The sequence below is a fragment of the Gorilla gorilla genome, chromosome 7, assembly GCF_029281585.2.
Source record: "Gorilla gorilla gorilla isolate KB3781 chromosome 7, NHGRI_mGorGor1-v2.1_pri, whole genome shotgun sequence".
NCBI lineage: Eukaryota > Metazoa > Chordata > Mammalia > Primates > Hominidae > Gorilla > Gorilla gorilla.
In genome coordinates this window covers 110331717-110346522 of record NC_073231.2, presented here as the reverse complement: position 1 = coordinate 110346522, position 14806 = coordinate 110331717, and the positions used below count along the sequence as shown (strand labels likewise).

At 34.6% G+C, this 14806-nt stretch overlaps 1 protein-coding gene across 2 annotated transcripts in view; it reads left to right on the top strand.

Moving 5' to 3' along the window:
- Nucleotides 1-14806, top strand: part of LRP12 (LDL receptor related protein 12) — a 101947-nt gene that overhangs the window by 70756 nt on the left and 16385 nt on the right. For both annotated transcript variants that reach the window (XM_019032955.4, XM_004047420.5), the window contains one exon: nt 11463-11598. In XM_019032955.4, the coding sequence (XP_018888500.3) occupies nt 11463-11598 (136 nt within the window). The remainder of the gene's footprint in view (nt 1-11462; nt 11599-14806) is intronic.

Genomic DNA, 14806 nt, shown 5'->3' with positions numbered 1-14806 from the left:
CCCTTGACAAAAGACACAGTAACTGGAACACTCATAGAAGATGTGAGTATACTAAAAACTATGTCAAAGCTGATAGAGATGACTTACAAAATCGTGAGCTCCAAGGCCAGTTTGTTAGCTTAAGTGAGGATTTCTGCCTTACCTCTTTATGCTTCCAGCCAGAGTCACAGTAACCTTCAAAAATTAGTAATTTTTCCCATTTGGGAAATAGTAGTAGCTTGCTTTAGCATTTTAGTCTTCTGTAGTGCTTAAAATAGGAAAATGTAGGTACCATGTCAGTAATTTTTATACCCTTGCAGGAAAAAAAAATTGCCCTGATAAGCCCTTTAAAAAAGGCATAAAAGGATGAATCTTCTCTATTCATCTTATGGTTATGCATTGTTAGCAAAATCCTAAATTATTCTTACTAAGAAATTTCAGGGTGAAGCTGGCTAGTTAGTTCCATTTTAGGTGGGTATATTCAGTTTCTTTGCTCTCCTCATCTTCATTCATACTGTGCTATGACCCGTTTTTTTTTTTTTTATTTCTCCTTCTCTCTTTATGTTTTTGCCTCTTCTGACTTTGTATTTTATTTTACTGCCATATAACCCTTGATTATAGTTTGATTGTTCTGAACATTAGTGACCTTCAAGATACCAAGAAATTACCTGCCTTGATTACAGCTGATAGCCAAGTAAAATATTTTGGTCCTTAAAGAATGTCACTTAGAATAATATGAATAAATATATTGCTGTATTCAGTCTTAAATATCGGTACTAATGCAGAAGAATATTTAAATTATAAACAGCTGGATATAAGATTTCCTACTTGCCATGGCACTTGCGATTTCTAATAATAAGTCTGAGTAATGAGAGTCCTAAGTGGGAGTGATGGATTAATATCATTTTTTCTGCTTGCCTGATTCTTGTCTTTCAAGTCATAATTAAAACCTTTCCCATCTTAGACTAGTAAATATTGCTACAAGTTGAGCATCCCTAATCTAAAAATCTGAAATTTGAAAAGAATCTTTTAGAGCACTGACATGATGCTCACAGGACATACTCATTGAAGCATTTCAGATTTTGGATTAGGGATGTTCAACCAGTATTTATGCGCAAATATTCCAAATTTTGAAATCCAAAACACTTTTGGTCCCAAGCATTTTGGATTAGGGATACTCAACCTATGTTCAAGTGCTAGTAATTATTCCCATACAGGGAGAAGTTCAGTTTTCTAACTTCTTTTTTAAAAAGAATGAAATTTGGAGTAATTCTAAGGAAATCTTACTCATGTTCAATCTCTGTCCCCTTCCAACTCTGTCCATCCTCAAAATGTTGACTGTTCTGACATTCACATTATGACACAGCTTGGCTCAGGTGCCAAGGAGTCAGAAAACCCCATTTAAAGAGTCTGGAGGGTCAGATAAATCAGGACACTATTTAGGCAACAAACACAGTCAAGATACAGGAAGAGGACTTTTGAATCAAAGTCATTTCTGCCTAGCTGTGGGCGTGTGTTTCCTGTTCAGGTTACAGGGCTTAGTTATGTTATACATGGCAGTCCAACAAAGGGCAACTATAGTACTCTAACTTATTTTTCTTGCAGATTCCAATAGTTGGTCACTTGCCTTGTATTCTCAGTGGCCCATAGACTCTATGCTGAACATGCATGCTTTCCAGACTGTCCATTATTAGTGTCTTTAAGTGTCTGTCCGTTGCTCCTTCCTTTGAAATGTCTCCCTCAGCCTCCATTTCATCCCCTTATTGCTACTATTCTACTCCTTACCCTAAGCATCTTACCCATAATTAACTATATGTATATATATTCTCTTATCATTAAAAGTAGGTTCTAGAATGCTGTTTATAAAATTTTTAACACCAAAGATACTAAGAAGCTGGTCAGTTCTGCCTGTAGTTCTTAGATAATGTGTAGCAAATAAGGAATCAATCTTTAGAAGCTTTAAAACTACTAACTATACTTATTTTCTCTGTGTTATTATAGATTGTCTACCCTTTCTATCCATGTTAATGTAGGACCAATAGTTCATTTTTCTAGAATAGACCACTTTTGTCATTTAATGCTATTGAAACGGCTCCCTTCCATCTCCCTGGTAATTTTTCCAGATGTTATAGGGAGTTCGTTAGTGGGCAGCAGTTTGCCTTAGTGGTTAAGAATACAGCTTTTATGAAGCCTCTTGCCTGGGTTCCATCCCAGCTCTGAGACTTACAGCTTTTTTGTGACCTTAGAAAAATTACCAAATTTCTCTGTGCCTCCATTTTTTTCTTATCTACTAAATAGGGATAATAATAATAAGTATTAAGGTACCTGACAGGTAGTAAGAGTTCAATAAGTGTTAGGTAATTTTATAACATTATCATCAGCTGTGGATCCAAGGCCTGCATACACGCTTCACTTTAATGATACTTACAGTTCTTGGACTTGGAAACCATATATTTCTGACTTGAAGCAGAAATCTCATCCTCAGCACTATGTGTCATACTTAGCCTTTTAAGTTTTCAAACTGCTATTATTTTCCTAAATTAACAGTAGGCCAGGAGGTACCTTATTTTTATGCTAATCATCTAACTACATACTCTGCTTTTTCCATGTTTGGGTGCCTTTAGTTGTTTGCATAAGCATAATATTTTCCATGTATTGAATGATTCACTTGTTAACTTTCAGAATAATTTTTACTGTCATCCCATATGGCCATTCAATCCAGACACCATTTGCTTACCAAATTTTTATTTTGGAGATGGTGGGTTTCTTTAAGTACATTTATTTCCATTGGAATCAAATCCTTCTTACTAGTTTTCAACACTTGGAATTGCTTTTGTACTCATCAGCCATAATGGAATTAATATTCTTTATAATACACTCTATACAGTACTCTGAAAAATGAGATGGCCAAATGACACTAACCACCATTACCTATATATGCTATTATCCTTTGCTTGTGAACAGAGTGAGCATGATTTTGCTGTCGTGAAACTTTCATAAAGTAAAATTGTACAAAAAGATGAGTTTTTATAATTGCTTTTTAGGTGATCTCTTTGCCTCACTGGTTTCTCTTCCCTCAATAACCTTTACAAAATACTTGGATCACATCACTTCCTTTTGTAGTAGGTCTGTCTTGGCTTGACTGCTGTCTATAGAATTTGGGTCATTAAATTCTTTTAACTAGTTTAGAGTATGCTTTTCTGTGGCTCTACCAACTTCTCTTCTATGAAAGAAATCTTTTGTTCATAGTCAAGCATAACCTTCTCTGTTCTATACTTGTATAATATAGGTTTTTGGTCAGCCTTTGTTTCTGTTTAATTACACCATGTGTATAACTGAACATGTGATACTTTGCCTAAAGTTACTTGTTATGCGTTATATCATGTACTGTATTATCTGGTATGCTGTCATATTAACTGTTACATGCTTCTTGGATTCAGTTAAAAAGTATATGTCATTGTTATAAAACTATAATTTCCATGAGAGCATGAGTTCTCTATTTCTTTTGTGCCCTTCATATGTGTCTTATAAAGTTAGGTGGCCAGTAAACATAAACAGACATTTACTTGCATTTCAGTTTTGTGATTTATTAAAATCAAAGTCACAAAGATTCCACATAACTTTTAGTCTCAACTACTTTTTGTCATGAAGTATCAACTCTTGTCAGTTTTAAAAAAACCCGGTTCTTCATCTGTGGAGCAGGAAATTATACTTTTTCTTTGACAGTAGTTCAGCTCTAATTGTAAATATGTATTTTTTCTGTAATTTTTTAGGTGTTTTGAAACTATGAAATCTCAAATTGTAAGACAGCTTGACATTATTTTGAAGTGATCCTCTCTCTTTCATGTGTCTTAATAGAGGCTGAGCACTGCCAATTTTTTAAATAATTGATTTAAATATAATAAGTATGATGCATTGATCTAGTTTTAAAACCATAGTCCTGTGCTTTTCTGTAGGATTATTAAAATAGTATAAGTAAAAACATGAAGAAGTCTTCAGTGTTTCATCAGTTAACTTTGCCCTGTTTTCTAAACTATACAGTGAGATCTTTATATTTTAAGTGAGAAAACTAATACCAAAATCTTACTCCATCAGAGGATCTCTACCTATTCATTCTTCAGTTAATTCTCCCTTTCTTAATTGACAACATGCATGATAAATTTTTAAAATATGTATTCAGTTAATCTTTTCATATAGTTTAACCATTAGCATTATAATAATGTCATTGCCTTTTTTCTTTTTTCATTTCAGATGTCCTATACACTACTTCAACTGTAAATTAAATAGGCTTTTGTGGGGGCTAGTCAGATAGCCTGTAGGTTCCTACTAAGAAGATGCTATCTACGTTTGAAAGTTGCTATCTTTTGAATAAACATTTTGAACCTCTTTAATTTGGGGATTTCTATTTCTGGGTTATAGAAAATTTATAAAAAGTAGAGATGTAGATCATCATTATCCAAAGTACTTGAATATTTGTTTATATCTAAAGATAACTGACCAACATAAATTAGATGATGTTTGTAAAACAAAAAGTTGATACTGGCTGGGCTTGGTGGCACACACCTGTAATCCCAGTACTCTGGGAGGCCAAGGAGAGTGGATTATTTGAGCTCAAGAGTTCAAGACCAGCCTGGGCAACATAGGGAGACCCCATCTTTATAAAAAAATAAAAATAGTAAATTTAAAACATTGATGCAAGTAATTAAGAGATGTATTAAGGAAGCAAAATGAACAAAGACTAACAAGGCTTCTGAGAGAAGTGTTGGCATGGATCACTTACAACTACGTACCTTTTAAGTATAACCCTAGCAGATAAAATATCAATCCAAATACTAGCACAGTCAAATACCTGTGGACATTTACAATTAGAATCAGTCTCCATTCTGCAGCCATATATGCATAGGTTCATGCTCCCCCACTTAAAGGTATTTGCTTTTAATGGAGACCAATTTAATCAAAACTAAAAATACACTTCAGGGATATCCCTCATCAATTAAATTGTTTTGTTTTCATAGTGGTGTGATGTCTTCACATTTCCATCTGCATTTTGCAGCTTCCCAAGATAGCTTAATAGAGACAAAAACCAAGCAGTAATTTTAGCCAAAAAAAGTAACCACATTTTGCAATAAAGAAAGGCAGCTTCTATAGGGTTTTCATATTTTTTCTTAAACTCTGAAAACTTCTGCCTCTGGTTATTTCAAATCATTAGCATGCTGGGAATAAGATCTTACATAATTTTGCATTGTACTGACAAGATTTATTTATTTGCCAATTACATATAAGCTAATTCTTAAGGAAGAATTAGCCAGACCATAGCTGAAATAACTATGTTTAAGCAATAGAAAAGGTATGAATAGAATGAATGTAAGCAAAAGAAGGTCAAGTTTGATGTATTTTAAACTGGGAGGATAGTCAAAATGTAGAAAGATGAAGTTCAAACCATGTAAAGATTTTGATTTCAAACAAATATTTATTTCCTAAAGTAAAGTTTTGTGAGTATGTGTCCCAACCCTATCCTTCCCATGGCTTTTGTCTGTGTCAGGTAACCAGTTAATCATGACATAATTTCTCATTCTTTCGAGTGCATAATAGTGCCCAGCACTTACAAAGTAAACAATCACACATCCTCTTTCAGTCACTGTCCTCTTTCTCACTTAGCCTGAACACAGCCTTAGTAGCCATCTCAATACAGCATTCCAGGCATTACTACCAACCAGTCTGATTTGGCATATCATGTAATATTGTTTACTGACAGTTTACTGTAATACAAGCAGTGTGCTATGTCTTTTACCAAAATAATTGTATGTAATCCTTGGAACACCCTGTGTACTAGTATTTTAATCCCCATTTACAAGTGAGGAAATTGAGACTTAGTTTTTTTGTTTTTTTGTTGTTGTTGTTTTTTCTGTCATTTTTTTTTGAGACAAAGTCTCGCTCTGTTGCCCAGGCTGGAGTCAGTGGCACGATCTCAGCTCACCTCAGCCTCCTGAGTAGCTGGGACTACAGGTGCACACCACTACGCCTGGCTAATTTTTTTTTTTTTTTTTAAGTAGAGACAGGGTTTCACCATATTGGCCAGGCTGGTCTTGAACTCCTGATCTCATTATCCACCCGCCTCGGCCTCCCAAAGTGCTGGGATTACATGCGTGAGTCACCACACTTGGCCAGAGACTTAAGTTTTATCTGTTTTATCAATATTATAATAATAAGCCACCTCAAATCTATAATGTAAAACGAGTAACAGTAATATAAATATAATAAACTAGGAAAAATGAAATTACAGGTTATAGTAGGTACTGGAGCTGAAGTATTAATGATAAGTTGGGACTGGGAAGCCATTTATAAAGCACTGAAATAATGAAAAAATGGAAGACCCAGAGGAGGTCCTTTGGAAGGTTGGGGCAGATGTGTAAGAGATAAAACAGGCCTTGGTTCCCTAAGAAGTGGTGAAGGCAGGCTCAATTTCTGACTGAAATTTCCGGTTTTAATCTCTGTGAGGCCTAACTTATTTCCTGTCCTTGAAAATTCTTGAAAACGCCTGTAGTATTCTTCAATTTCTTTTTACTTCAATACCTATTCCATCAAACAAATGCTGCCTGAGATGATGTAGATTCAGAATATAGGATATTCTGAAGACGGATTTGGGAAACACACAGGTCTGATCATGTTGAATTTGAGGTTAGAATGTCCAGTGGGCATTTGACTATGCAGAGCCTCTGGGTTAAAAATTTTAAACTCATGACCATAGTTGAAATTGTAAAAGTGGACGAAATCTTCCATTGAGAGTGAGAAGAGCAGAGGGCTTTGGAATTAACCATGAAACCAGTATCAAGGACTGGCTGGCTGGCTGGCCGGCCAAGGACAGAGGATCTAGTGCTAGAAAATTAACACAGAATAGAGTTAGAAGGAGAATCAGAGGAGGTGATGTCCACAAAGTCTGGGTAGTACGGTTCCAAGTCTGGGTAGTCAGTGTCAGGTGCTCCAGAAAGATCAAGTACCTGGGGAATGAGTGTCCATTGGATTTAGCGGTGAGGTCACTGATGGCCTTTGCCTGCTAGCATGGTTTCTGTGGAGATAAGGTCAGAATTGAAAGTCTATTTCAGTGGGTCAGAGAAAAAATGCAAAGGAAGAAAATGAAAAATTTATCAATGTATCCCATTGAGCTATCAGAAATACAGTGGGAAGAGGTGCATGATTGAGGGCTGAAATAGACCTTAGAGGTAATCAAATAGCAACTCCTTATTTCAACATATGAGGAAATTATTAATAGCACCCCCAAAAATTTAGTAGTTTATATTGTGCAAAGCCAGTAAGTGGCAGGTAGAACAGACAGCATCTAGGTCTTCTGATACCAAATCTGCCAGTATACATAGGCAAACTCTTAACCCAAAAGAGAGTTAAAAATTGCTTTAATAGTTTCTTTTGGCTTTTGAAATGTATTCTTTCTTAGATATAGAAAGGAATACATTATGGCTGTGCTACAGCGTATTTGTCTACATACTCAGTGTGTTGTACATGCAGAAATAGGTTGAAGAAAAGCCACTGGCTAGATCTGAAGCCAAATTACAAATTCAGTCATGTTGGAAATGTGTATAACTAAATCAATATATATATTTATAACCAATTCAGGAAGAAATTTTAGGATACTATGGTTTTGTTTTTGATTAGGAAGAATCATTAATATTTTAAAATAATGTTATAAAAGTACATATTTAGGAATATAAATATTGAATCTCATAATAGCCATTCTTATTTATGGGTGGTATGTCTTATCCCTGGGCCGTTGCATGAAAATAAAATATTCACAAAATGTATTTTTGAGTACCATACTAGAATCTTCAGTTATTGGTATAAGAGCACCACCTATGGGTTTCTCATGTACTTGAAATTTTTTTCCTAAAACAAAACCTAATAAAATTCTTTCTAGTTTTTCCCTATAATTAGTCTATCGATTTAGTCAAAGGTTAGGAATGTTCTTTGTCCTAGATTAATCCCACCTTGTTTTTGGCTGTATGTCACTGCTGTTAAACCATTTAATAAACAGTTGAGTACTTACATGGTAGTACAGCATTAACGTAATTTAACTCAAAATTGTATTATTCTCTTTAACGTAGGTGAATCTTTTAATAAAAATGAACAATTTTCCATATTCTGGGGAAAGGGTGATGATTGTTTTTGGCTGTTTATTTATATGTTTGTTTATATTTTCAGGAACTTAAGATTTCCTTTAGCTTACTGCGACTCCAGAATGCTGTGTTAGGAGATAATGAAAAGTCTCGCTCTGTCACCAGGCTGGAGTGCAGTGGCACGATCTCAGATTACTGCAGCCTCCGCCTCTCAGGTTCAAGCAATTCTCCTGCCTCAGCCTACTGAGTAGCTGGGACTACAGGTGCACGCCACCACACCCAGCTAATTTCTGTACTTTTAGTAGAGATGGGGTTTCACCATGTTGGCCAGGAGAAAAAGAAGTTCTTACAAATAACTTAGCTATCTTTTTATTAAATTATTGTAATGATAACTCAGAGTAAAGTGGAAGAAAACTGGCAGTTTATTAATAAACTCTTAAAGAATTACATTTGGATACATTTAGTCTTTTTCTAAAACATTTATTAAAATTAAAACTTTTTTGTAAGGGAGATTTACTAATGAAACAGCAGCAAAAAAAAAAGAAAAAAAGAACCTTTGACTATGCCTTGGCAATGAGATGAATGCTAAGCCCTTGATATATCTGTGTGCTGTATGCCATAAATCTGTTCTGAAAGCGATTCAAAACAGATGCCCTTTGGCAGTGCACCCTAATTCCAGGGCAGACCCATTTTTCGATATGAACTTTTTTTTCTGCAGTAGAATATACTTTTAAAGCTTTGATTGCATGTTTTCTTCAGGGAGTAGGTTATTCTATAGAAATAAGGATTGACTTTAAGTAATATAGCTTGTTTTATTTTGATCATTATGGATAAAATTCTTTAAATTGCATAATATACTTCCTAGCATTCTTAACCTAAATTGAAAAGTGTATAACCCCTGTTACGGAAAACAAAAACAAAAACAAAAAAAAGTTGTCATGCATGGTGGCGTGCTCTTTGTAGTCCCAGCTACTCAGGAAGCTGAGGCAAGAGGATCACCTGCGCCCAAGAATTCAAGGCTGTAGTGTTCTATGCTAGTGCCTGTGAATAGCCACTGCACTCCAGCCTGGGCAACATAGTGAGATCTCATCTCTTAAAAAAAATAAAATGCTGGGCGCGGTGGCTCATGCCTGTAATCCCAGCACTTCGGGAGGCTGAGGTGGTAACATCACAAGGTCAAGAGATCGAGACCATCCTGGCCAACCTGGTGAAACCCCTTCTCTACTAAAAATACAAAAATTAGCTGGGTGTGGTAGCGTGCACCTGTAGTCCTACTTACTCGGGAGGCTGAGGCAGGAGAATTGCTTGAACCTGGGAGGCAGAGGTTGTAGTGAGCCGAGGTTGCACCACTGTACTCCATCCACCCTGGAGACAGAGTGAGACTCTATCTCAAAAAAAAAAGTCATTTTTCCAAATTACAATTTTAATAGTGGTATTTGGCAATCTCTTGGGTTACCTGATTTTTAAACTACAGCAGAACTTAAAAAGCATGGGAGTGCAGGCCGTGTTTTATACCAGTCATTTTGCCTATACTGATTCATTATTCACTCAACAACTCTTAGATCAGTATGAATATTAATTGATTATGATGATATAATACAACAGTCTTACCTTTTGAGAGACAGGCAATATATAAATTATGAGCTCATGGTTTTTGAGTTTAGTATGTAGTGTTTGTTTTTCTGAAAATTTACTCGTCACTTCTGATAACTGTTTATGTACCCCTGGCAGCTACTCTCCCCACTTCTAATTTTCTGCTTCTAATCTGCTGTTACTTTAAAATCAAGTAATCTAATTTGTTGAAATTGTATTAAATAAGAGGTTCTAGAATTTTAAATTCTACTAAAGGTTTAAACATCACGTATTTGATTGAGAGAGAATAAATTGTCACATTATCAGCTGAATTCTGGATAATGTTAACTATATTGCAACGAGAGTTCCAGATAATGCAAGAATAATCCAGGAAAGTGTTGGTATTAGTTTTAATTTATTCTATATGCATGAAGATTTTCCTCTGTGATATGCAGATATCTAATCACGTGGTGATATTTTAAGCACTGTTTCAAGATTTTACTTTTAAATAATGTAGGAATCATTCATAACCCTGTAATAAATAGCTTGGAAGTATTAATGGAATAAATTGAAGAACTGCTTTGCAGTGATTTTGAGTGTTTTACTATCTTTATTCAATCATCCACTAACTTCTTAACAAAAATTACAATCCAGCATCTTACAGTTAGGCTTATTTAGAGTACCCTAAAAGCAGCATTATGCTCCTAAGGATCTAAACAAAGTAGGTAAGCAAATATTGGAAAGGTAGTTTATGATAAAGAAAATAAACTTGAAAGATGAGTTTTGAAAAAAGATGGGTGGATGGATAGATCAGTCTCCATGGCCAAAGCCAGTAATCTTGAACTCTTATTCAGTGATCCAGTTTGAAATTTCCTTGCCTGCCCAAAACATGTACAGTAGTCCCTCCTTATCTATGAGGGATACCTTCAAGACCCTCAGTGAATGCCTGAAACTTCAGAGTACCAAACCTGAGTGCTGTCCAATTTAATGCCTTTTCCATCTTGACTAAGCACTTAGGTACTGCGGCCATTAACTTTTGCAGTTTGAGGTATCACAGCAAAACTAGCATGAATTTCTTTTTCCTTCTTCATAATTTCGTGGATATAAGATTCATTCTTACCTTAGAGCTCAGACACCTCAGCATATGATTTTTTTTCTATTGTTGAGAACTTTCACCTTTTCACTTAATGGAAGCACTTTACAGCTTCTCTTTGACATATCCGAATTACCAGCATCACTGCTTTTGTGCTTTGAGGCCATTCATAATGGCAAAATAAGGGTGACTTGAACACAAGCACTTCAATACTGTGACAGTTGATCTGATAAGTGAGATGGCTACTAAGTAACTAATGGGTGGGTAGCATACACAGCGTGGATACACTGGACAAAGGGAAGATTCATGTCCCGGGAGGGACAGAGCAGCACAGCAAGAGATGTCATCACTACTCAGAACAGCACACAATTTAAAACTTAAGAATTATTTATTTCCAGAATTTTCCATTTAATATTTTCAGACCACTGTTGGCTCCAAGTAACTGAACAATGAAAAGCAAAATGTCCGATAAGTGGGGCTACTGTATTTAATTGGAATAAGGGACTTTATCTAAAAGGGAGAAAATTGAAATATCTCATTAGAATAATAGCTTTTTAAAGTTGATACTACCATATCTTATTGGTTATTATTTGATGTGTAAAGTTTTTTGGTTTTTAAAAAATAAACACTGATTAACCTAATACCATTTAAATGTGTAATAATAAGCAAAGATTGCTTTGGCTATCTTCCAGCTTGTGGAGAGACTCCAGAGCAAATACGAGCACCAAGTGGCATAATCACAAGCCCAGGCTGGCCTTCTGAATATCCTGCAAAAATCAACTGTAGCTGGTTCATAAGAGCAAACCCAGGCGAAATCATTACTATAAGGTAATTCTACCTTTCTGTATTACTATATAATTTATTACAAAACATAAATTCCATTTTCATTTATTATTACTTAACATGCAGTAATATAAAAAGAAGGCTTTTCTGGAGATGTAATAAAGAACAGCTATTGGTGTCATCTTAAGAGTAAGAATAACAGCCCATCTGGTATGTGTTTTGAGTATTTTCTAAGGGTGGTAATGTATTTGCATTGAATCATCTATATTCTTCTAAGCTACTTTTTAACAAAAGATAGACATTTGCAAAATAGCCTATTAGGGTCAAGACTAACCTTTGGCAGTGGAACAAACAAATAAACAAAACTCATTAATTCACTTGGATATCTAGCTCTTAACCTTTGTCTCATTAGTAGAGCCTTCTACCTAAATGAGTTAAAACACAATTTGTCATGCATGTCTGTATATGTGTATGTATGTATAAAACTTGAAACAAACTGATAATGGAGAAATACTATATCTAGAAAAATCTTTGTTTATAACTTCGAAACAAAAGAACATTTGTTAAGAATACAAATAAAAGGCATTCCTAGGGGAAATAGCTGTAAGTTTAAGATTCTAAGAATGAATGTGACATATAAATAAGGTTAAGATTAAATTTTAAAACATTTAGCAAATTACTTGCAGAGAAAAACAGTACGGGAATAAGATTGTAAAGAAATATATTTAGTAGAACTAGATACTGCTTGCTTAGGAAAATTCTATCAAGGCCATTAGGAAAAAAATATTTACCTACAGGGGAAAAAAAAATAGCCCGAATGAAGAACTGCAGTTGGAACAAAACACAAATAAGAATGTCATTTCCATCACAGAGACAGTGTAGCACAAAGGCACCTTCAACATGTTTTCATGTGTAACATTGTATGGGTAGGAGGCATAGAATTTTAGATTTAGAAGAGACTTTGGAGATCATAAACTCAAATTCCTTCATTTTATGTTTTTAAAATAAGACTTATACATTTAGCCTACTTTCTCATCTTTTTTCATCTTCCTTTTTTGTATTTATTAACTGATGAGGAAACCAATCTCTCTTGAGAAGCATAACTGTCATCTATCTCCTTTTTTTGGTGGAAGCCACAAACAAGGGCCATAGTTTGTTTTCCTTTTATTTTCCTCTACCCTACATTACCTCTTCTGGAACCCCAGAGCTTGGCACATACAAAAGCTGTTGTTCTCCTCCTCCATGCAGTGTTTTTCTCTTGCCTGATTGAGTGGTAGAATGCACCATTAAGGTTATCTTTCTGTAACAGTGTCAGTGTTTAAATGTAAATAATATACCTATTTTCTGTTACTTGTAGTGTGACTAAGTATGTTTACAAAATAACGTTTTTACCACATATTGGGAGTTTTTTAAGCATAAAACTAGAATTTATAGAGACCTTCACCTTTTAACCTAAAAATTTAACTTACAGCTTATAGCTCAGTTTTGTAAAACTTGAAAATCTTACCAGCACAGAGGAGATTACATGAAATACTGCCATCTGGTTTTGATAATGTATTGCATCCTTGAGATTTCATGAGGTTGAGATACACTGAAAACCAAGCACTGTACTGAAATGCAGAATAAAATTGAAGTGAGCCCTACAGCTAAAGGAAAATTTCCTGAATTTTAGAAGGGAGCAATGAATTTTGATGTATACAGATCAGAAGGTGATTTTAGTAATTGTTCAGATTCTTTACTGAAGTCATTATCATGGTAATACCATAACTTTAAAAAGATGACACACCTGCATATACACAAAGACAAGTTTTACATATGATTATCATTGCATAATCTTAAATGATTCAAAAGAATCATATGCATAATTAAATGTAGCTCTTTTAGACATACAAATGAGTCAGTATTAGGAAATATTAAATTAACTTACCATGTAAACAAGTCAAAAGAAAAAGTATATGATTATCTAGTGTACACAGATGCTTTGAAGCATCTTGGTAAAAATCAGCATTCATTCCTGAATTTAAAATAAAAATTTTAAATTCTTAGTAAAATGGAATTAGAAACATGATTTTTTTAAATCTGGATAGAAGAGGGAAACTAAAGTTTTGGAGTAAAAACAAACAATACTGAGAACTATCTGTATAAAACTTGCTTAAGATGGTGAAATAAAGGCATTTTTACTTCATTCCTCTCCCTTGGAACCCACTATAATCAACAAAGGCCACCTTATCCATGGGGAAGAGAGGATTGAATACCAGCACCCTGCTGGAAGCCAAGGACTAGGGACAGGCAGTTTTGCTCCAGACAGGAGGCTGAAAAATCTTCCACCAACCACAGCCTGAATTTATATGGGGCTGAGAGCTTAGAGAGCTGAGAGGGCATAACCTAACAAACATGAATAACTGTGTCACCTGCTGACTCCATGAAAGGATCTGTAATACTCTGAACCATCATTTAAGACTTGTTCTGGAATGTAGACCCAAGTAGGGGAACATAGAAGAAGAGAGGATTAAAAAAAAGGAGAGAAAACCAAAAAACTTCCATAAAATAAACCTGTAAACCAAAATTCCAGAATGTGTGAAAAAATTGAATGCTGAGAAAAACAGCCAAACAAAATTAAGTTGGAACTCAAATTTACTCCAGGCATTTTAAGATGTATTCTGTCAGGGATTATTTCTTAACTTTCTTTATGCCACGGCCACCTAGTATTCTGGTAAAACCTATGTATTCTTTCCCAGAATAATGTGTTTAAATTCATTAAAAAAAATACATAGCATTACAAAGGGAACCAATTATGTTAAAGTACAGCTATCAGATTTTAATATTTGTAATGTAATATATGCTTATTTATGAACACATTAGCAAAATCAAGTGGTTAATTTCGAAGAAAAAATTTTACGTGTAAATAGTATTTTTAGATATCTGTAAAAACTGAAATGTAACATAAAAATATCTCTAATTTTGAATAGTGGTGGAGTGGCCAGTGCTATAAATACTGTCATGGTTTGTTGTTTATAAGTGTAGGAAATGCTAAATTTTAGTAAAAGGTTAGTGAGAATAAAGCTGTCAATTGTTTCTACCCTATTTGTGATTTTTGAGGGGACAGGAGAAACACCGAATACTCTTACTTGGACTTTGTTAGAAAAAAAGTGTGTTTCAGCATTTCAATTAAAATATCAAAAGGTAGCCACTGATTAAAAATAGAAGTAATATTGAGCAGTTAACAGAGGAAAAGGAACTTTAAAAATATATT